General features: G+C 52.8%; 8 protein-coding genes and 1 non-coding gene across 9 annotated transcripts; 5 read left to right on the top strand and 4 right to left on the bottom strand.

Moving 5' to 3' along the window:
- Positions 1–662: 662 nt before the first annotated feature.
- Positions 663–2,222, bottom strand: BO97DRAFT_466235 (putative oxalate/formate antiporter; the record flags this gene model as incomplete). Its single annotated transcript, XM_025699582.1, has 3 exons — positions 1,786–2,222; positions 1,632–1,724; positions 663–1,576 (listed from the first exon to the last, which is right to left on the bottom strand). Exons 1-3 carry the CDS (start codon positions 2,105–2,107, stop codon positions 663–665), a joined length of 1,329 nt encoding a protein of 442 aa, XP_025545883.1. The 5' UTR covers positions 2,108–2,222.
- A 2,021-nt stretch (positions 2,223–4,243) lies between these two features.
- Positions 4,244–5,457, top strand: BO97DRAFT_438960 (branched-chain amino acid aminotransferase II; the record flags this gene model as incomplete). The annotated part of the gene is made up of 5 exons (XM_025697943.1): positions 4,244–4,483; positions 4,523–4,794; positions 4,857–4,905; positions 4,942–5,140; positions 5,201–5,457. 5 exons carry the CDS (start codon positions 4,244–4,246, stop codon positions 5,455–5,457), a joined length of 1,017 nt encoding a protein of 338 aa, XP_025545884.1.
- Positions 5,458–6,206: 749 nt separating this feature from the next.
- Positions 6,207–7,522, top strand: BO97DRAFT_429977 (SRR1 family protein; the record flags this gene model as incomplete). The annotated part of the gene is made up of 3 exons (XM_025697408.1): positions 6,207–6,517; positions 6,592–7,254; positions 7,336–7,522. The coding sequence occupies 3 exons, from the start codon at positions 6,207–6,209 to the stop codon at positions 7,520–7,522; spliced, it is 1,161 nt and encodes a 386-aa protein (XP_025545885.1).
- Positions 7,523–9,434: 1,912 nt separating this feature from the next.
- Positions 9,435–11,843, top strand: cat1 (catalase catB; the record flags this gene model as incomplete). Its single annotated transcript, XM_025697409.1, has 6 exons — positions 9,435–9,710; positions 9,764–9,989; positions 10,037–10,452; positions 10,502–10,666; positions 10,715–10,889; positions 10,936–11,843. The coding sequence occupies 6 exons, from the start codon at positions 9,435–9,437 to the stop codon at positions 11,841–11,843; spliced, it is 2,166 nt and encodes a 721-aa protein (XP_025545886.1).
- Positions 11,844–13,786: 1,943 nt separating this feature from the next.
- BO97DRAFT_324037 (putative proline oxidase Put1) lies at positions 13,787–15,146 on the top strand (the record flags this gene model as incomplete). Its single annotated transcript, XM_025691296.1, has 2 exons — positions 13,787–14,226; positions 14,312–15,146. Coding segments are annotated over 2 exons (1,275 nt in total), but the record flags the coding sequence as incomplete, so codon positions are not given.
- A 164-nt stretch (positions 15,147–15,310) lies between these two features.
- Positions 15,311–16,095, bottom strand: BO97DRAFT_419195 (uncharacterized protein; the record flags this gene model as incomplete). The annotated part of the gene is made up of 2 exons (XM_025696553.1): positions 15,311–15,999; positions 16,044–16,095. 2 exons carry the CDS (start codon positions 16,093–16,095, stop codon positions 15,311–15,313), a joined length of 741 nt encoding a protein of 246 aa, XP_025545888.1.
- A 137-nt stretch (positions 16,096–16,232) lies between these two features.
- treA (alpha,alpha-trehalase treA) lies at positions 16,233–20,170 on the top strand. Its single transcript, XM_025698768.1, has 4 exons — positions 16,233–16,575; positions 16,626–18,368; positions 18,418–18,708; positions 18,755–20,170. The coding sequence occupies exons 1-4, from the start codon at positions 16,564–16,566 to the stop codon at positions 19,919–19,921; spliced, it is 3,213 nt and encodes a 1,070-aa protein (XP_025545889.1). The 5' UTR covers positions 16,233–16,563; the 3' UTR covers positions 19,922–20,170.
- Positions 20,171–20,549: 379 nt separating this feature from the next.
- On the bottom strand, positions 20,550–20,641 carry BO97DRAFT_t300. The gene has a single exon. It is a non-coding gene; the product is annotated as a tRNA-Pro (tRNA).
- A 384-nt stretch (positions 20,642–21,025) lies between these two features.
- BO97DRAFT_481746 (putative C2H2 finger domain protein (Kin17)) lies at positions 21,026–22,632 on the bottom strand. Its single transcript, XM_025700834.1, has 4 exons — positions 22,532–22,632; positions 22,434–22,481; positions 22,165–22,371; positions 21,026–22,100 (listed from the first exon to the last, which is right to left on the bottom strand). The coding sequence occupies exons 1-4, from the start codon at positions 22,583–22,585 to the stop codon at positions 21,405–21,407; spliced, it is 1,005 nt and encodes a 334-aa protein (XP_025545890.1). The 5' UTR covers positions 22,586–22,632; the 3' UTR covers positions 21,026–21,404.
- Between the last annotated feature and the right edge of the window lie 407 nt (positions 22,633–23,039).

Raw genomic sequence — 23,039 nt, forward strand, 5'->3', positions numbered from 1 at the left:
TTGTATCCTATTTTTTTTTTGCCGCTTTCTTTCCCTGCATTTTCTCATCTAGGAAGATAACTGGCATCTGCAGTCTGAGTCACCCTTCAAACGACAGACTCACATTGGTTTAGGAAAACTAGTAAACAGTCGGTTGCTGTCGGTCCAACATTGAGATAAAATCGCAAGGCTATCTCACGTAGCTTGTTTCCCTTCGTGGCGCAATCCTCTCAAGAAGCCAGGTTTATCTCTGCCTTGAGCACCATGTGCCTTATAATTAGATGTCGACTATCAGATCAAATCTCGCGTCCACCATTCTATTAATTAAAATCCTCTCAATCAACTTTCCCAACACGAACACTATTCTCATTCTCATTCCATCTCTCCTAAACCCGGGAACCGGACCCCAGGACTTAGCTTCCGCCACAACGAGGCGACATGGAATTTCATCTTCAGTGGGAACAAAAGTGATGCGAAGGCAATGAAGAATCGGAGAACTAAGCGGGAGCGAACCGCCAGCTTCTACGGAACCTCAATAGTACAATCGCAAGCATTGGATAAGGAACCCATTAACGGCAAACGAACTCTACTCTTCTAGGCTATGAATACTTTGTACAGTACAATCAGGGCCAGTTTGAAGCCAGAGGCCACCCAATTCTGAAATCGTGACTAAATGACTCTTCCTAGAACTTCGCCCTCCATCCCCATCCGCCCGCCACCCCCCTGGCAACCACAAACGCCGCACACGCAGCCAGATACAGCACGCCACCAAAAACAATCAACCCCCAGAAGTCCCCGCCATTACTCTCCTGGATGGCACCCGCGATAGGGATGGCAGTGAGCGTGCCGAAGCTGACGAGTGTAAACGTGGTGCCGTTGCGCTTGCCGATGTCCTCAGTACGGCAGACCTGCGCGATGCACACGGGGGTCAGGCTGATGGCGGCGCCGCTCCAGAAGCCAAAGAGCACCGAGTACGCGATGATGGCCGGCTCGCTGGTGCCGGCCTTGAACCACAGCGCCAGCGTCAGCACCGCGCACACCAGTGCCGTCAGCGCCATGACGTTGAAGCGCCCTATCCGATCGGCCAGTAACCCCGGCACCGCCCGCCCGGGGATCGCCCCCACGTTAAGGAATACGCACAGCTTGTACGCCATCGATTCGCCGAGTCCCGCCCACAGCCCATAGCTGCACAGGTACGTGTACGGCACGAACACGGCGAACTCGACCAGCCACACTGCTAGCGTTGTCAGCGCGTAGTTGGGCTCGCGCAGCGCGTGGAGGTCGATGGTCGTGCGGCCGCGCGTGGCTGGGTCTGGCTTGAGGCGGGTCTTGAGGAGCAAGCATGCCAGGCCGCAGAGCACCGCGCAGATGATTCCGATGATGCGCAGCGCCCAGGCGAACCCCAATTGCGGCGCTACGTACAGGATGATCAGTGGGAAGAAGACTCCGCCTAGTCCGCCGGCTGTACAAGCGATACCTGTCGCGAGACCCCGGCGCACGTTAAACCAGTGGCCGATCGCGGAAATCGCGGGCGTGAAGAGGAAGCAAGATGACATTCCGCCGAGCACGCTGAAGGAGAGCATGATTTGATAATACTCTTGGGGTGGGTTAGCATGCGAGTTGTTGGATGGCGTGTTGGAGATCCCACTTACCTGTGCTCTCGCTGAAGCAGAAGACTGCGACTATCAGTCCGATGGACCCGGGAATTACGACTGGTAGTGGTCCATGACTATCGAAGATGGGGCCTTTAGTACGGGAGTGTGTTAGTCCTGTTTGGGTTGTCTGAGCGTGGAAACGCAAACATACCCACTTGTGCACCCGCGAAGTAGAGGAAGAAGCTGAACACGCCGAAGATCCAGCCCACGCTGGACTCGGAGTATTCCGACAGTTGATGGCTGGATGTCCACGCGTGGAGGACGGAGATGGTGTTCAGGAGTCCCATTGACGGCACCATCGCACACCACGAGCCCAAGACCACAAGCCAGGCCCGAAGGCCGCCTTCCGGGTAAGTGTCGTCCGGAGCGTTGTACGGCTCTTGCGGATATACGGTCTGGGAGGGACCCTTTTCCAGAGTAACCTCTCCATCCTGATCCGAACTGTGCCGCATGTTGGCTTGGATGTCCAGCATGGCGGAGATACCGGTGTTTTTAATCTACTGGAGATACAAGGCGTGAAGTCCTCAAGGTTTCGTCAACCCTGAAGTCAGCGACGAGGCTCGATCTTCATGACTTACTACAATCGCCATCAGACAATTCCCTCGGCAATGGAAAAAAATTTGGCTTATCGAAGAGTGGATCTGATAAGATTAGTGTGCCCAATTGATTGGCTGCTTCCCCTGGTTTCACTGCTCGGCACGCTTCCGCCGCGCCACAATTATAATTGTTGTAAAGCGCCAGCCGGGTATTGTCGCGAGAGAATAATCCCTGTGTCTCAAAACAGGAACCAAGAGTTATCTGTCATGCACGAATTTTCACTACGTGGCTTAGTAAGAAAAGACACAAGAAATGAGCTTATCTTCCCGAAGATGGGATAGTAACGCGGAGAAGGTTTAAAGTGACAGGAGGATTGAGATGTCATTTACAGCTGCCTACAATAGAGAACAGCAGGAACTTTCCTCTAGGGCCGATTTATTACCCTATCTGATGATGAAATATGTGGGGAAGTGGATAAACGGGATCTCTCCCTAAGGTGAGCTTTGATGCGTTTACACTCTTGCCTGTTCTAACGTTTATAAGAACGCCAGAGGCAGCCCCTTTCGACAGATCAAATTTCCACCTGCCGGAATGACGTCGGATCTATAGTCTAACCTCTGGAAAGCTTCTGCTTTTGCCATTCAACGGGTTTGGTTGATAGCGTGATTCAAAAGATTCTAACAAGGCAAAAACCATGGCTGCAACTTCAGCGAATCTTCTGGAGGGGTGGGCAGGCTGCAACACTGTCACCATAACCGATGAAGAGTTTTCTGCGAAAGACTTAACATGGTCATTGTTGGTAATTTATTGCAACCAGAAATCGTTGGTTCTGAGCCTCACCCCACTGACACAATCTCATCGCAATGCAAAATAGCTACCTACAACTATCTGAGAACTTGGGAATTTGGAATCCAACTTCATGCTTCGTTGATCCTGCTTACCTCTAGAGTTACGTCATCCTGAGTATCGTCAAGGCTCTCTTTGCCTCTGAGAATGCATTACGTCGGTGCTAATTGGTGCAATTTTCACACTCTTTTGCACTAGCGTTGACGAAGAGAAGAGCCGCATGATCACTATCGGTAAAAATTGGGTCGGGCTTCTTGATGAAACATGCATTCAGTCTGTAGATCTTGCCGCAGTCGTCAGGGAACTTATTCTGCCCTTTATGGAATTCAAGCCCGGGTCCGTTTCACAACCTAAGCCGACACTGGGAGCAAAGCCTCCAGAGACAGAAGAGCTTGACGCTCCCTTGACCTTGAAGCATTCTGTTTATGGCATTCAGAACACGCTGCAAAGTGGTGATATAATACCCTGTGACGCTGGGGAGGCTTGGTTTCTTGCTAATTACATCTTGCTGCCTCCTGGCACAGAGGCCAGATACAACTGCCCTATTGTTCGATTGGCTGGGCACTACCGGCTGGGTCCGGGGCTCAACTTGCCCGTCAGCAAGGGCGTGCGGTCATTCTTATCGGCGATGGTGGGTTCCAGATGACGGCCCAGGAGCTCAGCACTATCGTCCGTTGGCATGTGAACCCAATCATTATCGTTTTCAACAACCTTGGCTACAAAATTGAAGTAGGTATGGAACTAGCAGGCAGTTAAACGGTTTACTATTTGATGCTCTCTCGGTCTGCCGTGCGCGAATGGCCATATGACTATATCGCCAACTGGAATTATTCTCAGCTAGCCGCTTCATTTTCCGCAAGCCCTCATGCATCGGCTCATAGCCCCTACGCAACGAAAAAGCAGGAAATACATGGAAAGTAACCCATATATGTTTACACTGCAGGTCAAGACCCAGCGACATCTAAAAATAGCTCTCCAGCGAGCCTATGACGAGAAGCTTGCCTTCTTGGAAATGTGTATTCAACCAGATGATATGAGCGAAGAGTCACGGCAACGGGGCAAAGCGTTCGCACAGAAGAATGCTGAGGCTACCTCTGGGTCATTTGAAAGCTCTGCTATGCAGACACCCAGCGCAACGACAAGCAACCCCAGCAGTCCAACCGTTGACAGTCTCGCCAAATCGTCAGAGAAAGATTCTATGGCTAGTCCGCTCACTTCGCCAGGGGATGGATCTGAATCTTTGCAAGGTAAAAACGACCGCACCGACACTCCTGGTGACCTGGTCTCGTCTCAAGGTCACACTGACCCACGATCCTAAAGCCGTGCCAGCACTAGATTCCCCGGAGGTTGTATCCCATAAAGCTACCACTGACCACATCCTCCAGGCACGGTGGTCAGCAGCTAAAGGCTGGGAGGACCCCCAGATTGTCCCAGCTGGCTCATTCAGTCTTGGGCCCTCGGCCAGCGTTCTACACTACTCTACCGAGTGATTTGAAGGTATGAAGGCATACCGAGGTTACGATGGTAATCTACGGCTCTTCCGTCCGGACCCCAACTGCGTGCGTATGCTGAATTCTGCAACGCGTGTTACCCTCCCCGGGTTCCATCCCAAGGAGTTGAAGCAACTGGTTCATAGAATCTGTGCTGTCGATGGACCCAAGTGGTTTCCAAGAGATCAAGCAGGACAGAGCCTTTGCATTCGACCAACATTAATTGGGACTGGCGAGGGCTTATGTTTGCACGCGCCGCGGGAAGGGCTTCTATACATCATCTTGACGTACTGGCCCAACCCACCCAGCAATGCCGCAATGAATGAGAACCCTGTACGTCTCTGTCTAGCACTGAAGATATGGTCCGGGCATGGCCTGGAGGAATGGGTCATGTCAAGGTCGGTGCCAGTTATGGCACATCTCTTCAAGGGTAGGACACCGCTGTCAAGTCGGGTTTCGACCAAGTCCTTTGGCTGTTTGGGCCAGACCACCAAGTTACAGAGGCGGGAGCTTTCAATTTCTTTGTGGTATGGAGAACGGCTGAGGGAAATCTCCAGCTAATCACAGCGCCGCTGGAGGATCAGCTCATTCTTCCAGGGGTAACACGGCGGAGTATCCTGGAGTTGGCTCGAGGTAGACTTTCTGTCGCACCGCTCCAAGTAAACATGGAGGAAGGTACAAATCAGATTGTAGATCCTTTAGAAGTGGTTGAGAAGAGATTCAGTATCCATGATATTGGCATGACTGCTGAGCAGGGTCGCTTACTCGGTGCCCTCATCGTGGGGACGGCCTACTTCATTGCTCCCGTCTCCTGTATTGCTCATGGGGGACACGAGATAGATGTGCCTGTGGATGCGGTGCCGTATGCTTCTGTATTTTGGCAATTGATGTCAGATATTGTCTATGGTAAGAAGCAGAGTGAGTGGACTGAGGTGGTGGAGGAGGAATAGATTGTCATCTCCTGTTGCTTGACTGTTGTCTTGTGTATCCCTATGTATGCTTCTTCTTGCATGATAGCTTTAGTTCATCTGTTCACCGAAAGAAGACTGCTGATTTTGTGCTGTGCTGAACGCTGTTCTCTTATTTCTTAAAATCATCATTCCCTCGCTCAAAACTTCCAATACATACGAGTTAGTAGTATTCGGTGACTCGGAATTTACAACTTTCATTTTCGATGAATGGTTATTATAATTCTATCCCGTCTCCATCATTATGACCGTACAGACCAAAGACAAGTCTACGCTAGCTCCAAGGTGAATTCATCTTCCAGAAAACACATGATAGTGAAGAATTCCAGCAACGGAAGCGGGATTTGTACGGATGACAGTCAGTAGATCCTGCACTTCGGTGTCATAGCTATATTCACAAAAACACCAAGAATTGAAGGTAGACATAACATAAAAGGAGCTCGTGTTTAGATTTTTTGGAGCCCTTCGACTCTCTATTTCTATTCTAAATCTTGACATCTCATCTTTTCCCTGACTTCTTCCACACACACACACATACGCTATCACTGTCGCAATTGTTCTTATACCTCTTCATCGAGCCGATACACACTGTGGAAATAGTGTTTCATAGTGTTCAAAGTCCATATTTACCTGATTTGCTCGCTCCCGCTGTTTTGTTTTGTGATTTTTATCCTCAATCTCACTCTCACCACGTTTCTTTCAGGACTCTGTTACCTCTGAGTCCTTTCAAGATGCCTGTCGCTCTAAAGTATAAGGTGATGGACTGCCCAACGGCTTACATGTGGACCATCACCAGACTCACGCCCGGATGCAGCCAGCCACGTCGAGTAGAGCGTGAAGAGGAGTATGTGAGATGCCAGCAGCTCTACAAGCTCGGGGTGCCTCTTTACACCCGTGAGGCTATCTTGAACGCGTACGCTCAGCTGAAGACATGTAAACTGGGTGATATCATCAATATCACAGGCATAGATGGCACGAGTGTCGACTGGATCATCTGCACTGGCAAAATTTGGGTTGATCCAAACGGGGCCGAGCATCAACTGTGCGTATACTTTCTATCCCCTTGAATTTTCGGGATGAGAGCAACACTAACAGCCTGGTGGCATGATACATTAGACTTGAGCCACGCCTGTGCTATATCCCCATCCAGGCGCTTGAAAGCTGGGATGTGCCTTCCCCACTGTACACGATTCCCTGCAGCCTTCGCATCGCTCACCGACTCGTCACGCGCGACCCGATCACCAAGGGGCTCGAAGAACATCCATCGCTCAACTTCGAGGAGGTCCGGATGAACTTCTTCACCTCCCTCCACTTCTTGCGCAACGGGCCCCACTACAAGCTACTCCGTCTTCAGTTGAACGACTACCCCAAGCTGCCGCGTATCACCAAGATCATTGGCTTCAGCTGCGGCAGTATGGTCCGCAAATTGGAGGGCCGGGAGTGCCTGAACGCGCGCTCTCGCTTCCAGCACGCCTTCCTGATCGCGCTGAAGGAGTACCTTGACGCCCGCAACTTCGAGACCACCGGCCAGGAGGTGCGCCTGTACGTGCAGGACGACACCTACCTGGAGAGGGATATCGCCATCATCCGCCAGTTCGGCTTGCAGGTCCTGCAGAACCCGGAAGGCTTTCTCGTCGTCGATGAGGAGACGCTCGTGTTCTCGTGTCGGCCCGATACACCCGTGCGGCAGGTCGTGGCGGACCTGGCCTTGCCGGCGATGATGCTTTGGGATCATGAGAGGGATCCAACAAAGGTCAATGGGAGACTTGGACAACTCATGTGAGTTTTATCTTTCGTCTTTCTATCTCTTTGTTTGTCTGTGGGGTCAGAATCGAGATTACTAACAAGAGGTTTTTCCAGTTACGATCCCTGGTCCCCTCGTCTCGACGCACTGATGCGCTTCTACCATGTGCAGGATTTTCACAACGATGGGATTCATTTCGAAAAGATGGATATGTGCATTCGTCGCCCGATGGCGGATTTGTTTCAGGAGGTGAATGATGATAATGCTGGTAACGCTGCGGTTGACGCTCGGCCAGTCGCGTGATTGGGAAGGGAAGATTTTTGTTGCTGTTGCTGTTGATTGTGTTGGAGTGTCTCCTGGTGATGGGTGCAGTATTTGTCTTGGTGATGTTCTTGCAGGAATTGAGAAAAGGAAAGGATCTAGTTTGTGATGGGAATTTGAATGCATTGTTTTTTTTTTCTTTTGAATGTTCATATTTGCTGGGTGGGCAGGTGTGTTGGCGACATTGATCTTGATTCGAGAGAACCAGCCTATTGAGGTACGGGATGGGCACTGTTGCCTTGGGGTTCGGTGTGATACGTCGTTTGACTGTAATCTATCCCTAGGTAGGGATCACTAGAGCCACATTTGAGTGGGAATGCTTGATGGGTTCGGTTGTGGTTGGTGATTGACATGACTCGTAAACAATCATGGAGTTCCCGGACTTGAGCCCACTCCTAGCAACAAATCCAACTCCGAACAAAGTACGAATCCAGTTGCATATCGGAAGAACTCCGCTGAACACTTCAGTCTTGGAAATGGTGCCATCGTAGCCATAAGCACACTGCTCTATTTTTGAATCCACGGTAAGGTCAAGATAGTCGGGTTGCGACCTAGTTTTGGGAGCGATTGAGGTCTAAAGATGCATACTAAGTAAGTTACTGTGCTAGAGCACTAGTTTCGCAGGGATAAAGAGATCAAAGAAATGTCGGTGGTTCGACCCCGCCCTCCTTCTCTTTCATCTTTCGGTCTTCAATCCCCTTTGTCTCAGCACTTTAGTGTTCTACCATTTTTATGCCAATCATTTTACTCATCAGCAGCCCTCGAGATGATGATGAATACACTATGCACCGTTGTACCGCTCAAACAATCTTATCTCACATTCGGTCGTTTGTTGCATCGTTCCTGCAGCAGCTCTGGAGATCGTCACGTTGCAATCGGCCGGGGAAGATCCCAAAAATAGCCAACTGAGCACACTGCAATAGTGTTGATTAGGGTGTGATGAAGAGCAGGGAAGCTGCAGCATGTTAAGAGTTGGTGCGGGGACTCGCCCTTGGCTGCTTGGCGGGAAGACGCATCTTCTCTTCTGGTTTACTCCGTCCGTTCTTCTCTCCCCCTTCCTCCCCTTCCTTTCTCTTCCATTCCATTGGGATCATCCAACACGAAACCCGCCATTGAGTCAGTCCACTGAAAGATGGTCAATGCATCCTTCAGCACATTCGCTTTTTCTTCTTGCTGCCCCAGAATATCACGTCATGTTGCCCGATGCCAAGTAAGCCCGTCACGGCGCCGACGCTCCGCCGACCATCGAGACCTTCTCTCATTACCAAGCAGCCAGACTGAATATCAACTGCCAAGACACGATCGGCAACGGCTGGATCAGTCAACTCTCAACCTTGCTCCAACCCACTGCGTCGAGCAAGCAGGCAAACTGGACTGGTCTATCGGCAGGCGAAGACAATGGCTCGTAAACCCGGTCTGAGACGGGCTGCATTGTCCCACCGTCACAAACCAATAGGATACAGCACATTTCTCACGATCACCTGCCGCAATATGCATCATTTCCAGCAAGCAAGAGACGGCAAGGGACGACCTCCTCCGTCGATATGCCAGTTTCATCTTTCTGTTGCCCAGTTCCATTCCAATTGGTAGTCGCATCGGACATGCTCGTGCTGTTCTCGACTTTCCCAATTGCGGTGGATGCTAGCCCGATTCTTCATTCACAATCCCCCTGCTTCCCGACTCTATAAAGGCAACCCCCTTCTCCCTTCCCCCACCTCTCCATTGTTGTTCGTCCCACGTTGGCTCCTGGAGTTGTGTCGTCTGTTGCAGTTTTACTGATTCTGGTGAGTTGAATGTTTAATGGCTCTCTTTCCACCTCGGATCGCCTCCACATTCATCTCTGCAGATCAATCATTTGCTCACTCCAAGTCGACGCAGACAAACACCGTGAATCATGCGCTCCATCGGACTCCTCGGCCTCGTTGCCGTTGCGCAGGCTGCTTGTCCGTATATGACCGGCGAGCTCACCCGGCGTGATGATTCCGATGCCTCTGAAGCCACTGAGGAGTTCCTCTCCCAGTATTATCTCAACGACAACAATACCTACCTCACAAGTGACGTAGGCGGCCCTATCGAAGATCAGAACAGCCTCAGCGTCGGCGAGCGCGGTCCTACTTTGCTTGAAGACTTTATTTTCCGCCAAAAGATTCAACGCTTCGACCATGAGCGAGTACGTATCCATACCCACTCTCGTGATCTATACTATCTATACTAATCGTGCAGGTTCCCGAACGTGCCGTTCACGCTCGTGGTGCGGGTGCCCATGGTGTATTTGTCTCTTATGGAGACTATTCCAACCTCACCGCCGCCTCTTTTCTTTCCGAGGAGGGCAAGGAGACTCCTGTGTTTGTACGCTTCTCCACTGTCGCTGGTAGTCGCGGCAGTTCAGACTTGTCACGTGATGTTCATGGGTTCGCAACGCGCTTTTACACTGATGAGGGCAATTTTGGTTAGTCCTTCGAGTAGCTGTTCCTGGGGTTCAACTAACAGTCATAGATCTCGTGGGCAATAACATTCCCGTCTTCTTCATCCAGGATGCCATCCAGTTCCCTGATTTGATTCATGCTGTCAAGCCTCGGGGCGATAACGAGATTCCGCAGGCTGCCACGGCGCATGACTCCGCCTGGGACTTCTTCAGCCAGCAGCCCAGCTCTATGCACACACTTTTCTGGGCAATGTCTGGGCACGGGATTCTACGATCGTTCCGATTCACGGACGGATTCGGTGTTCACACCTTCCGCCTCGTCACGGACAGCGGCGCAACCAAGCTGGTCAAGTTCCACTGGAAAACGTTACAGGGCAAGGCTAGTCTGGTCTGGGAAGAAGCCCAGCAGGTATCGGGAAAGAACCCCGACTTCTTGCGCCAGGATCTTTTCGAGGCTATTGAGGCGGGCCGCTACCCCGAGTGGGAGGTACGTTCTTGCATACCATTACCTATCGATGCACCGCTGACTGCCATAGCTTGGCGTGCAAATCATGGATGAAGCCGACCAGCTGCGTTTTGGCTTTGATCTACTTGATCCGACTAAGATTGTGCCAGAGGAGTATGTCCCTATCACGAAGCTGGGTAAAATGACCCTCAACCGCAACCCTCGCAACTACTTTGCCGAAACGGAGCAAGTCATGGTAAGTGCTCTCTGTTCCTGTGAAGGATACAGCAAGCTAAATTATCAGTTCCAACCCGGTCACATCGTTCGCGGTGTCGACTTCACCGATGATCCTCTCCTCCAAGGGCGTCTCTTCTCCTACCTTGACACTCAGCTGAATCGGCACGGCGGACCCAACTTCGAGCAGCTACCCATCAACCAACCTCGCGTGCCTGTGCATAACAACAACCGTGACGGTGCAGGTATTTCCTCCTCTCCGCTTCACTCTTTCGTAGCTAAGTTTGGCAGGTCAAATGTTCATCCCCCTCAACCCCAACGCCTACAGCCCGAACACCCTCAACAGCGGGTCGCCCAAGCAGGCCAACCAGACCGTGGGCAATGGCTTCTTCACGGCACCACGCCGTGTTGCCAGCGGAGAATATCTTCGCAGCACCTCTTCCACATTCTCTGACGTTTGGTCTCAACCCCGGCTGTTCTACAACTCCCTCTCGCCCGCGGAACAGCAATTCGTGATTGACGCGATTCGCTTCGAGAACGCTAATGTGCAGAGCACCATCGTCCGGGAGAACGTTGTTCTCCAACTCAACCGCATCTCCAATGACATCGCCCGTCGTGTGGCCCGCGCTATTGGTGTGAGCCCTCCGTCGCCTGATCCCACTTACTACCACAGCAACACCACGGCCGGAGTGGGCACCTTTGGCACTCCCCTTAAGAAGCTGGACGGCCTGAAAGTTGGCTACCTTGCTTCGGTCCAGAATCCGTCTTCCATTACTGATGCCAAGACTCTCGCCGATTCTCTTTCGGACAAGAACGTTGACGTCGTTGTCGTGGCTGAGCGTCTCACCAGCGGTGTCAGTCAGACCTACTCCGCTTCGGACGCCATCCAGTTTGATGCTCTGGTCATTGCCCCCGGTGCGGAGAGCTTGTTCGCAGCGACCTCGTTGACTGCACCTCAGGTCAATGCCACTACACTGTATCCGGCTGGCCGGCCGCTGCAGATTCTGGTTGATGGGTTCCGATTCGGAAAGCCCGTTGCCGCGCTGGGAAGTGCATCCGGAGCTCTGAAGAGCGCAGGCATTACGTCTTCGAGAGATGGAGTCTACGTAGCAGATGCCGCTTCAAGTTCGTTCGTTGACAAGTTCACGGAGGGACTGAAGACCTTCAAGTTCTTGGACCGTTTTGCCGTTGATAACTAGGTGGTGATTGGTTGGCGGCCTTGTGTAATCATTCGAGTATGCTTTAGTGGGTGGGAGGGTGTTGTCTATCGTCTATTCATCTCGTTTGGCCACTTTACCCTGCGAGCAGCTATGCAGTTGCTATTCTCGGGTGGGTGATAAGTACAAGCTGGCAATTGATGGCCGATAGGTGCAACATCCATGCGACCTATGTTTGATGTAATTATTATGAGTATGACACCTCTGCAAATATGAACATGACTCCTGTTCCTTATGTTCCAGCCTAGTATACTGGATCTCTCTACCCCGCCATACTCTTGATAGAGCTGCGGACACTCGGCTCGCTCTAGCGGCAGATCCGGTGATTAAGTCCATGCTACATTCGCTTCCTCTTCTCCCGACGGAGAACTCCTCACCAAGAACACTCATATCCGATCATACGGTAACACACCAGTATCTAGTTTTCTCCTCCTCGGTCCTAGCGATCCTCGACGACAACCCTATCGAGAGGCTTATAGCCATGATGAACAAGTAACGCAAACCTCAAAAGACGCGACACGATCCCACCCCTTTATTGGAACTCAGCCCCAATCCAAACGCCCATCTAAACCCTCCCAGCGGTACAAGAAGGACATCAAGATCCCATCCCCTCAGCCCGACCATAAACCCCAAAACCTCTCTCCAACCCCGCCCACCCACCAAACGACCATCCACAAAACATCCCGCGATAATACCGAGACGGTAACACAAAGACCAATGACATGCATAGCCACCTGACCTAATCTACATGCAAAGAATGACACGCAAAAAGCAAGGGGGACGCCGGAGGATGTTGGGGCGGGGGTGACGGTGTGACGTTGGGTTCAGCACCTCGGGAGCAGAACCCGAAGGGTCGTTTTTCTCTGAGCCGATGATGGTCTAGGCAGGTGGTATTTATTTATCGTTCTCGCATTGGGGGGTTTGATGCCTGTTCTTGAGGTTGGTTTTCACATACTCTTTTGTCTTCGAGCTTGTTGTTAAATCTTGTTGGATTGTTGTGTTTGTTATTGAGGGAGATACTTATAGCTTTCGCTGTGGTGAGTCCTTGTGGTGAGTTCTCTCGGTATGCCCGCTTGGGGTATGTATGAAATGAGGTTCTTGGGTTCGGGTACGAGGTATTCGTATCTTGGTGAGATTTCTGACTGATAGTTTGGGTTTGGGTTTGGGTTTTTGGAATACAGTATCGTTCGTCCATTCATGGGATGATGGATGGGACTCAGCTGTTCCAACTTCTTACTTTCTTGATTCTTTGTTTGACGAGCATCATTGAGTCGTGCTGATAAGCTTCCGCTCGATTACCCCCTCCCTCCCTCCACCTCCCCCTCCCCCGCAATTCCGACGGGGTTCAAGGACGATAACACGAATTCACACACCTCCAAGAAAGACAAGTGGCGACTGAAGCCGAAGGACCAGCGGGCTGCTGGACCGATGACTGAGAGCGTTATGCAACTGCTGACGATCCCGCCTCGCCGGAAGCCAATCGGGGTCTGCGCCGGAGGGAATCCCAAGCCGAACGGTGACTGTGCTGGCAGAAGGACGGAAGGGGGGCGCAGGGTCATCGATGTGGATGGTCGGGTATATATATCCTTTGATTCTTTCCTGGCTGGGGGTGCTGCTTGGTGCTGACTTGTCTTTTTGAGGGTGAGTGTGGGAAAAAAAAAATGAAGCCTCGGACTGCCAGGGTGTTGTATCTTGTTGCCAGGCCGCGGCCGCGGTTGAATCCGCCAGTGGTCTGGCGGCATCACTGGCACTCGATCTCCACGTCTAGTACTGCGCGTATAGCTTCTTCGTCTACGAGTAAGGCGGCAACTACGAGTTCTCCTGCTTCGGCGCATCATGATGGTATTTCCTTCCCCTCGACCTCCGCCGCCGCCGCGCAGCCTTCGTCGTCCTCGTCAACGTTGTCTGCCGCTGCTTCGGCTCCTCTCGCCGGCCTCCCTACCCGGACCTTCCTCCGTTCCCTCTTCCTCACCAGTGTCATGGCCTCGCCGCTTCTTACGCCGTGTCTCTCGCTCATGAAACTCCTCGTCGATTCCCCCTCCGCGCTTCTCCGCCCTTCCTCCAACTCCGTCATGGACTACCTCCTCCGCCGCACCATCTACGACCATTTCTGCGCGGGCACCAACGAGGTCGAGGTCCGTCAGACTGTCCAGGAGATGAAGCGCTTGGGCTTCAAGGGCGTGATCCTGGGGTACGCGCGGGAGTCGATCGCACATGTGAGCTCCGAATCCCACGCGGAGACAAAGGCCGCGTTGCTACAGGAACAGCAACAACAAGCACAGTGGGAGCGGGCTGTCGAGGAATGGAAGGAAGGGAATCTGCGGACGTTGAGGATGCTGGGCGAGGGCGATTATTTGGCTGTCAAGTGTGTTCCCCCTCGTTCGTTGTGTTTCTGGGTGTAACATGTACCACGGGCTTGATTGCTGATGGCTGGTGGCTTATGCGTACAGATTCACCGGCGCTGGTCCGCTAGCTGTCCACTCGCTCACCCGAGGCGATCCTCGGCCTCCGCCGCAGATCGCAGCTGCCATCTATGAGATATGCGCGGCAGTGGCAGCGCAGAATTCCCGCCTGTGGATTGACGCGGAGCAGCAGGTGTTTCAGGCGGCGATTGACGCCTGGGCGGTGGAGCTGATGAGGAAGTTCAATCGGTCTGCTGGGACGGTCAGAGAGGAAACGCCCATTGTGGTCCTGAATACTTACCAGGCTTATCTGAAGCGCTCGGCGGATATCTTGGCTGGTCATCTGCGATTAGCTCGGGAAGAGGGTTGGGGCGTGGGGGTGAAGTTGGTCCGAGGGGCGTATATCGCACATGATCAACGGGATAAAATCTGGGAAACCAAAGAGGAGACAGATTTTAATTACAACGGAATCGTCCGGGCGTTGGTTGAAGGTTACTACCCCTCGTCGTCTGCCACTTCCTCAAAGGAGGGGTCTCCCGAGGTGGAGGATCTGCCGACAGTGCGACTGTTTGTGGCTTCGCATAACGGGGAGAGTGTAACCAAGGCGTGCACACTATACCAACAACGGCGGAAGGAAGGGCGGAAGACAATTCCTGTCGAGGTGGGTCAGCTGCAGGGGATGGCGGACGAGGTGAGCCTGGGTATGGTTGCTGCGGGCGGCGGTCATGCGGAAGCGAAACCCGGGGTGTTCAAGTGTTTGGCCTGGGGTTCCACGGAGGAGTGTCTACACTTTCTGTTGCGGAGAGCAGTGGAGAACCAGTCGGCGATGCAGCGGACGCGAGATACGGCACAGGCGTTGAGGGGGGAGGCATGGCGGCGGATGGTTGCTTTCCTGAGGGTATGATTTTTTTGGGGTATGTTGACAATCTTGTCTAACCTACAAATGAGTGAGCCATGACGTGATGCCATTAATGAACTTGGACTGAGCCGAGTTTTCTTTGTCTGTTCCTCCGTCCTTTGTACTTCCATGCATGCTAAGCCAAAGTTTCAGAGAATTGGACCGCGCTTGTTGCGCAGAATCTCCATGGCCTCGACATAATCAGCATCGTCATCGTCGATGACCGCCTCGCGCTCACATCCCTCAAGTATCTCAAGCACGTAGTCCTGGCAGTCCCACTCCAGGGTCTCGTTGTCCACTGGGGTGGCGTCCACAACGGCCTGGATGGTGGGGACGTCCACGTTACCAACGGCTGAGGCCCTATTTGACTGGATATACATGGGGATATCCCGGGGGTGGACGTGGGAGGAAACTTCGGTGAAACCTGGATGTTCCCCGTCCACCTCGAACAGGTGATCCTCGGTGTCGGTGTGCAGGTGCAGGGCCCAGTGTTGGAAGTTGCCATAGCGAGGATGGAAAATGGCGACGGCGAGGTATGGAGACATGAAGACGAGCTTCAATAACCACTTGGTAGAATATAACAACGAGGTTGGAAGTAGGGGGTATATCAGTTGTGGGATGCTGTGGATGGTGTAAAAGTTGGGTGTTCCAGGCAGCCAAGCCACAATCCCGTGCTTCTCTGCCCCGCAAGACCCTGAGTTTGTACCGCGTACAAGTCTTCCTCCCCGGAGCCATTGAAACCAACATTGTTTCCAGCTTCCCAGAAGTAAGTAAGTGTCCAAGCTGTCCACGACCCGGGGTTCCTTGGGTTCTTTGGGTTCTTTGACCCTCGCAATTTCTAGGCAAATGTGATTCTATCCAATGAACAGCTCTGAAAAGCACCCCGGACAGAGCCGGTGGCTTTTTTGGCTTCGAATTCCCCACACTTGGCCATGACTGGCTGGAGTCCCCGTGATTGGACTTTTGGTGCCTGTCACTGACGCCATCACCACTGAGTGCTGAGTGAATGATGTTGAATTGATTCCCTTTCCCGCTTTCTCTTTCCCAATCTCCTCGGCCCATCCGGATCGCCTTCCTTTTAAATTCCCCTCAATTCCCCTCGTCTTCTCTTCCGCCATGTCTACACTAAGTTTCCCTCCCCTAAATCGCCTCAATTCTCCTGGTTTCACCTTCGTGCAGCCGATCGACCTTGGCATTCCCTCACTCGGACACGAGGGTGGATCGTTCATCGCAGCCAAATCTCCGATCGCAGGAACCCTGCTTAGAGTTTGCCGTTAAATCTCTCCTTCTCCTCGGTCACTTCAATCGCTTCTCCTTTTCCACTGCTCGTCCAGTTCCTGTCGGATAAGGTCTTCGCACGGGTTCTCTGCTCACCCTTGAGACCGCCCGCGGGCACAGCAAGATGCAGCTCAAGGTATCTTCGAAGCATACCCTGCGGTCGAGTAAGACGCTAAACTTTCGCAGTCTTTGGTGAACTTATTATCTCTGGGGTTGGCCCTCCCAGCTGCTGTCGAAGGAGCCCCCAGTCGACAGGCTCGTGTGGCCTCAGCCCTCCATCGCTACGGTGGCCGTGATGTCGCCCAGCCTGCCAGCAATGCTTCCGGTCTCTACCCAACCCGCTTCGCCGGTGTTACCTGGGACGACGATAACTGGCGTCTCACAACTACTACCGTCGACCAGGGTCACTTTCAATCCCGGGGCTCCATAGCCAATGGGTACATGGGTATCAATGTCGCCAATGTTGGTCCTTTCTTCGAGATGGACTCCGAGGAAAACGGTGATGTGATCAGCGGATGGCCATTGTTTTCTCGTCGCCAGTCCTTCGCGACCATTGCCGGTTTCTGGGACCGTCAGCCAACGACCAATGGATCCAACTTCCCCTGGCTGTCTCAGTATGGCAGCGATAGTGTTATCAGCGGCATTCCGCACTGGAGTGGCTTGGTTCTCGACTTGGGCGACGACACTTACCTGGATGCAGGAGTCGACAATCGCACGATCTCTAACTTTGAGTCAACCTACGATTACAAAGCTGGCATCTTGTCGTGGTCCTACACCTGGACCCCTGAGGGCAACAAGGGATCCTACGCTATCACGTATCGGCTCTTCGCGCACAAGTTGAACCCCAAGCAAGCTGTCGTGGACTTGGAGATTGTGCCTTCAATCAATGGCAACGCAACGGTCGTCAATGTGCTGGATGGTTATTCGGCAGTCCGCACGGATTTCGTTGAGTCGGGAGAGGATGAAGGGGCCATCTACTCTGCCGTGCGGCCATGGGGCGTGAGCAATGTCACTGCGTACATTTACGCCACGCTCGATGCTTCGGACAATGTGGATCTGTCTTCCCGAAAGCTCGTCACGAACAAGCCTTACGTACACACAAATGACTCGTCCATCGCTCAGGCAGTCAACGTCCGCTTCACTGCCAACGAGACTGTTCGCGTGACGAAATTTGTTGGCGCGGCTACCACGGACTATTTCCTGGCAACCCGCGAGACGGCCAAGCTGGCGGCTCAGGCTGGACTGGCCCTGGGATACACCCGCTCACTGCAATCGCACGTTGCAGAATGGGCGGAGATCATGCATGAGGGCTCTGTCGATCGGTTCAATGACCCCGTCACGGGCAAGCTTCCCGCGGACCGCCACATCATTGACTCGGCCATCATCGCCGTGACCAACACTTATTATCTGCTGCAGAACACCGCAGGCCCCAACACGCTTGTAGCCACTGGTGGAATGCCCGTCAATATCGACAGTTGCGCGGTCGGTGGTCTGACCTCGGACTCCTATGCTGGCCAAATCTTCTGGGATGCGGATTTGTGGATGCAACCCGGACTAGTGACTTCGCACCCCGAGTCGGCACAACGATACACCAACTACCGCATTGCCTTGCACTATCAGGCCAAGGCCAACGTCAAGACTGCCTTTACAGGATCACAGAACCAGACCTCTTTCAGCTCATCCGCCGCCATCTATCCGTGGACCAGCGGTCGATTCGGTAACTGCACCGCTACCGGACCGTGTTGGGATTATCAGTACCATTTGAATGGTGACATTGGCTTGGCCATGATCAACCAGTGGGTCACTAGCGGTGATACCGAGTGGTTCCGCAACTATCTCTTCCCCATCTACGACTCGGTGGCCACGCTCTACGGTGATCTCGTTCAGCGGAATGGTTCAGCCTTCACATTGACCAACATGACCGATCCTGTAAGAATGCCAAATCAATGTAGAATAACCTCTCGCTAACTATTGCTAGGACGAGTATGCGAACTCTATTGACGCAGGCGGTTATACCATGCCATTGATTGCCGAGACCTTGAAATACGCCAACCAGTTCCGCAAGCAATTTGGGCTTGAGGCAAACGAGACCTGGGATGAAATTGCGGAGAACGTCTTGATTCTGCGCGAGAATGATGTGACCCTGGAGTACACCTCGATGAACGGATCGGCCGTTGTGAAGCAGGCGGATATTGTACTGAACACATTTCCACTGGCCTATGAGTCCGACAACTACACCACGGAGAACTCGCTGACGGACCTCGACTACGTAAGTGAATCTGAACGACAAATTGGGATCATGCTAACTTGCGCAGTATGCGAACAAGCAATCCGCTGACGGCCCAGCCATGACATACGCTATCTTCTCCATCGCCGCCAGTGATGTTTCTCCGTCTGGTTGCTCCGCCTATACTTATCACCAATATTCCTATGCGCCCTACTCGCGTGGCCCGTGGTATCAGCTCTCTGAGCAGATGATCGACAATTCCAGCATCAATGGCGGCACTCATCCGGCGTTTCCCTTCCTGACTGGCCACGGTGGTGCCAACCAGGTTGTGCTTTTCGGTTACTTGGGGCTGCGCCTGTTACCTGACGACGTTCTTCACGTGGATCCAAACCTGCCGCCACAGATCCCGCACATTACCTATCGAACATTCTACTGGCGTGGTTGGCCCATTTCCGCCTGGTCCAACTACACCCACACTACCCTGCAGCGCTCATCGTCCCTCCCGCCCTTGGCCTCGGCCGATGTCCGCTTCAACAGCACCGGTCTTAACGTCCATGTTGGCCAGTCCACTGAGAACGCCACCAGCTATACTCTCCCCTTCTTCGGATCTCTGACAATTCCTAACCGCCAAATCGGGTCTATCAATACCACTCCAGGCAACCAAGTCCAGTGCCACCCTGTCTACTCCCCTGATGCCTATGAGCCTGGTCAATTCCCTATCTCCGCGGTTGACGGTGCCACCTCGACCCGCTGGCAACCTTCTTCTGGAAATCTGTCTTCGATCACCGTGACACTATCCACTACTGACGTGGAGTCTGCCAATAGTGTGTCTGGCTTCTACTTTGATTGGCACCAGTCTCCCCCGAGGAGCCTCAGTGTTATCTTCCATGACACACCCATCACGCGGCCGGCACAAGTCTTTGCTGCTTCCGGCAATGCTACTCCGGGGTATCGTCTTATCACTCAGCTGTCCGAGGTGGCCCAGTCGAGTCCCTACGACACTGCCTCTATTGAAAGGGCCAACACCGTCTCCATTCCCAGCGGCAATACCACAACCATTACCCTTGACGAGCCCGTTCGCAGCGCTCGATTCGCTACCCTCTTGATAGCAGGCAATCAGGCCAGCGATAACACAACCAAGGGCGCGACCGTCGCGGAATGGGTGATCTTGAGCAGCAACGCCACCGGCGAGGCGAACCCGGCGAGTAAGCGGTCGTTGAGTGCGCGAAACAAGGCTACCTTGGCTCAATCCTAGATGTCAATGAATCTTTACGAAACGAACCTAGAACTAATGGGTCTTTCTCGTGATTAGCCGAGCTGACACTAGAAGACGGGTTGGGACAGGTACATAATGGTCTGGTCACTTGCGCACTTATTATCCGTTGTTGGGATTCATTCTTCTTGCCGTTAATTATTTCTATCGCCTTGTGCCTGGTTACCTGGCCGGTACTGGTGCGATGTACATACGGGCATACATAACCTACTGAATTAAGATTAATACTAGTTATTCATTCTGCTGGATTTCTCTCCGTCCTGTGATTCACCTTTGGGTGTGAGAAGATTGCGTACTTAGATCGAGATCAGATCGCACCACAACCAGGGGTGCATGGTAGGTACATCAGTAGGCTTCCTTTCCCTGGTATACGTGCATATAGAGCAACAACGCAGGAAAAAAAACACTACATACCGCCATCGTCAACTGGTGGCACCTACTTGAAGCTCCAACCATGATTGGCAGAACCTTAACCAGTTCGTCTTTAACCACCAACCATGCCCACTGACAGAATCCCACTCACTCCCAATCCTCAAACAAACACAGCCCACCGCACCGCGATATATACGTATAACGGCGGGCAAAAAAGCAAAAGCAAAAAATAAATCAAGGCCCGAGCCGCGGATCGAACGCGGGACCTCTCGCAGATATGCTTGGGTTTGGAATCCCTAAGCGAGAATCATACCACTAGACCACCCGGGCTTGCTATGGAAACTGCGTCAGATTATGTTACTCTGAGCGCATGAACCGGCGCTTCGTCGTGAGGTTCTATTGACTTGAGGTTTACTTGGTTTTCGTAGACTATGGTGCGTAGGGGACAGAAGGTGTATTTGTGTGTTTCGCATTGCTTCTATAAGGGCTTCGGTGGGTTTGTATCTTGCTATCGCCATGGGAAATAGATATATTTGTGGTGGGATTTGAGGGTGATTGTTTGTGGGTTGGCTTCAAGCTGATATATATTTATCCCGAAGATATGCAGGAAATTGGACTGACGGCCGGCATGGGGGGCCAGTTGCTTCAAAACAGATAAATGCTAATATTACAACACAATGGAAACCGGCAAGTCAAAAGAGAACGAGTTGCATCCGAAGCACATATCCTGCTCACGAGCACAGGTCAATAGTTTATGACGGACTATCTACCACCCTCCGATCTAATGTGGATTTATCTAAGACTCGCTCTTTCGAGATTTACCACCGGTCAACCTAGTCAGTGACAGGGACATAAGGTGCGCAAACTTGAAGCGACTGTCTGGTAGCGGGAACCGTGCGGAGATGCCGTCGGAGGATAAAGTGCCTCTCAAAAGAACGACACCTCAAGATATTGGCATCTCTGGAGCAGAGGCCATTGCGGGTGAAAGGTTCCCACAAGCCAGCCGACGAGGACCAATAGCCCCGTGACTGGCGAAGGGAGGTGTGAGCTCTTTCAGCCCACGCCCCGAGATAGAAGCGACCGGACCGGCTGCTCAAGAAACCCTGGGGCGTTTGGCATCCGGGAAACCAGATGACCCACGCATACGCTTGCGTTCCATTGCCTCCATCTCCTGCTTCATGATCCGCTCCTGCTCCGTCATCTTCTTCGGCGCCTCCTTCACGGGACCCTTCTTCCCCGCAAGTGGGTTCTTCTTTACCGCCGTTGCAAAGACGTTCTTAGGCTTGTTGCCGCCGCCACCAAAAGACAGAGACACCTTTGGCGCTAGAGCAGCCGGAGCGGGCGCAGGCGCAGGAGAAGCGGCCGCTGAGGTCTCCGGAGAAGCCGATGCACTGCTTCCCTTATCCTCGGCCGGGGTGGCTGTCGCAGGCGACTCGACCTTCGCTTCCCCGTTCGTCTTGACACTAAACCCAATATTAAGCTTCACCTTCTCACCCTCCTTGCGCTGCAGATTCCTAGCCTCAGGATCGATCTCCGCCTCCTTCGCCGCAGCCTGGCGAGCGCGTTCGATTTGCTCCTGGATCTGCTGCTGCTCCCGCTCCTCATCACCCTTATCCTGCCGCTCCTTCTTCATCAGGGCCTCGCGCCGTCGCATCGTCTCCGGACTCCGATCGATGTATGCGACAAACAACCCCTTGTCCGACTCCTGTACCCGACAAAGACCCTCGCGACCGAGATGGGCGATGAATTGCGACAAACTCTTCCATTTCGTGGCGTTCATGTGAATGTGCTACCCAGTGTATTAGCACTCCGCGCAGATCTCGTTACGCATAAGCCCCAAGGCAGCCACTCACCGTCTTATCCGCGATAACCTGCTGATAGAACTGATTTGCGTTGACCTCCTTTTCACCATGCGTCGTTCTCAGAAGGTTGAGGAAGTTGTCGATGAATTGCTTGCTGTAGTCTTCGATGTACTTTTTCGGGTCCTCGCCGATGAGTAGCACCTGGCGGACGTGGCTCTCGGATTGAACGTGGCATTTGAAGCCGTTCTCGTCTCTCATCTGGGAGGGAAGAATTAGTACGGGCGAGCTGGGTGCTATAGTAACGGGCGGCGCCGCCTTACCTGTCTCTCACATGCCTGGCAATACCATCGTAGTCTGCCCAAGCCTTTCTAATCGGAGTTAGCGTCGAACGTAGGCAGCTTGATCAAGACAATCATACCTGTTTGATTTTGTTGCTGATAGCCTTCGTACTTCCAGCCTCTGCGCGCGGCATTTTGACGATGATAGGAAATGGTGCGGGTAGCAGTGACTCGGGAAAGACGATGGGAGTGTCTTGTCTTACCTCGAGATAAGCCCAGGAACGGGTGGCGGAGAGGCTGGATTAGATAACGTAATCGGTAAGCGAGTCGGCCACGTAAGCGAGTCGGCCACCGCAGTCTTGGCAAGCAGCCGGTTATGCCACCCATATCGGAATTTTGATTTACATACAAAAAATGCAGTATTCTTAAACGTTTATATAGCTGTTTAAACGCCTGCAATTGTGCTTAATCCTTCCTTGTTAAACACCTCGTACGTGTATGTCCAAGAACACCACACATGCTGCAGCGAGGCGGCGCGCGGCGGCGAGGTTGACCCTCTGCAGGCCCTGTATCACCGGCTGCTTCCTCTGCAGCCTGGGCGTTTGCAAAGGCTTCACGGGCTTCCTGGATTGTGAAGCCATTTAGACC

The sequence above is a fragment of the Aspergillus homomorphus genome, assembly GCF_003184865.1.
Source record: "Aspergillus homomorphus CBS 101889 unplaced genomic scaffold BO97scaffold_92, whole genome shotgun sequence".
Lineage (NCBI taxonomy): Eukaryota > Fungi > Ascomycota > Eurotiomycetes > Eurotiales > Aspergillaceae > Aspergillus > Aspergillus homomorphus.

Excerpts from the sequence above, each read along its gene's own strand:
- treA (XM_025698768.1), top strand. Across the intron at positions 18,369-18,417 it reads TGACCAACATGACCGATCCT|GACGAGTATGCGAACTCTAT; the intron begins GTAAGAATGCCA and ends AACTATTGCTAG. Across the intron at positions 18,709-18,754 it reads CGCTGACGGACCTCGACTAC|TATGCGAACAAGCAATCCGC; the intron begins GTAAGTGAATCT and ends TAACTTGCGCAG.
- BO97DRAFT_481746 (XM_025700834.1), bottom strand. The coding sequence starts at position 22,585 with ATGCCGCGCGCAGAGGCTGGAAGTACGAAGGCTATCAGCAACAAAATC. Across the intron at positions 22,482-22,531 it reads TCAGCAACAAAATCAAACAG|AAAGGCTTGGGCAGACTACG; the intron begins GTATGATTGTCT and ends AACTCCGATTAG. Across the intron at positions 22,101-22,164 it reads AGGTTATCGCGGATAAGACG|CACATTCACATGAACGCCAC; the intron begins GTGAGTGGCTGC and ends TACACTGGGTAG.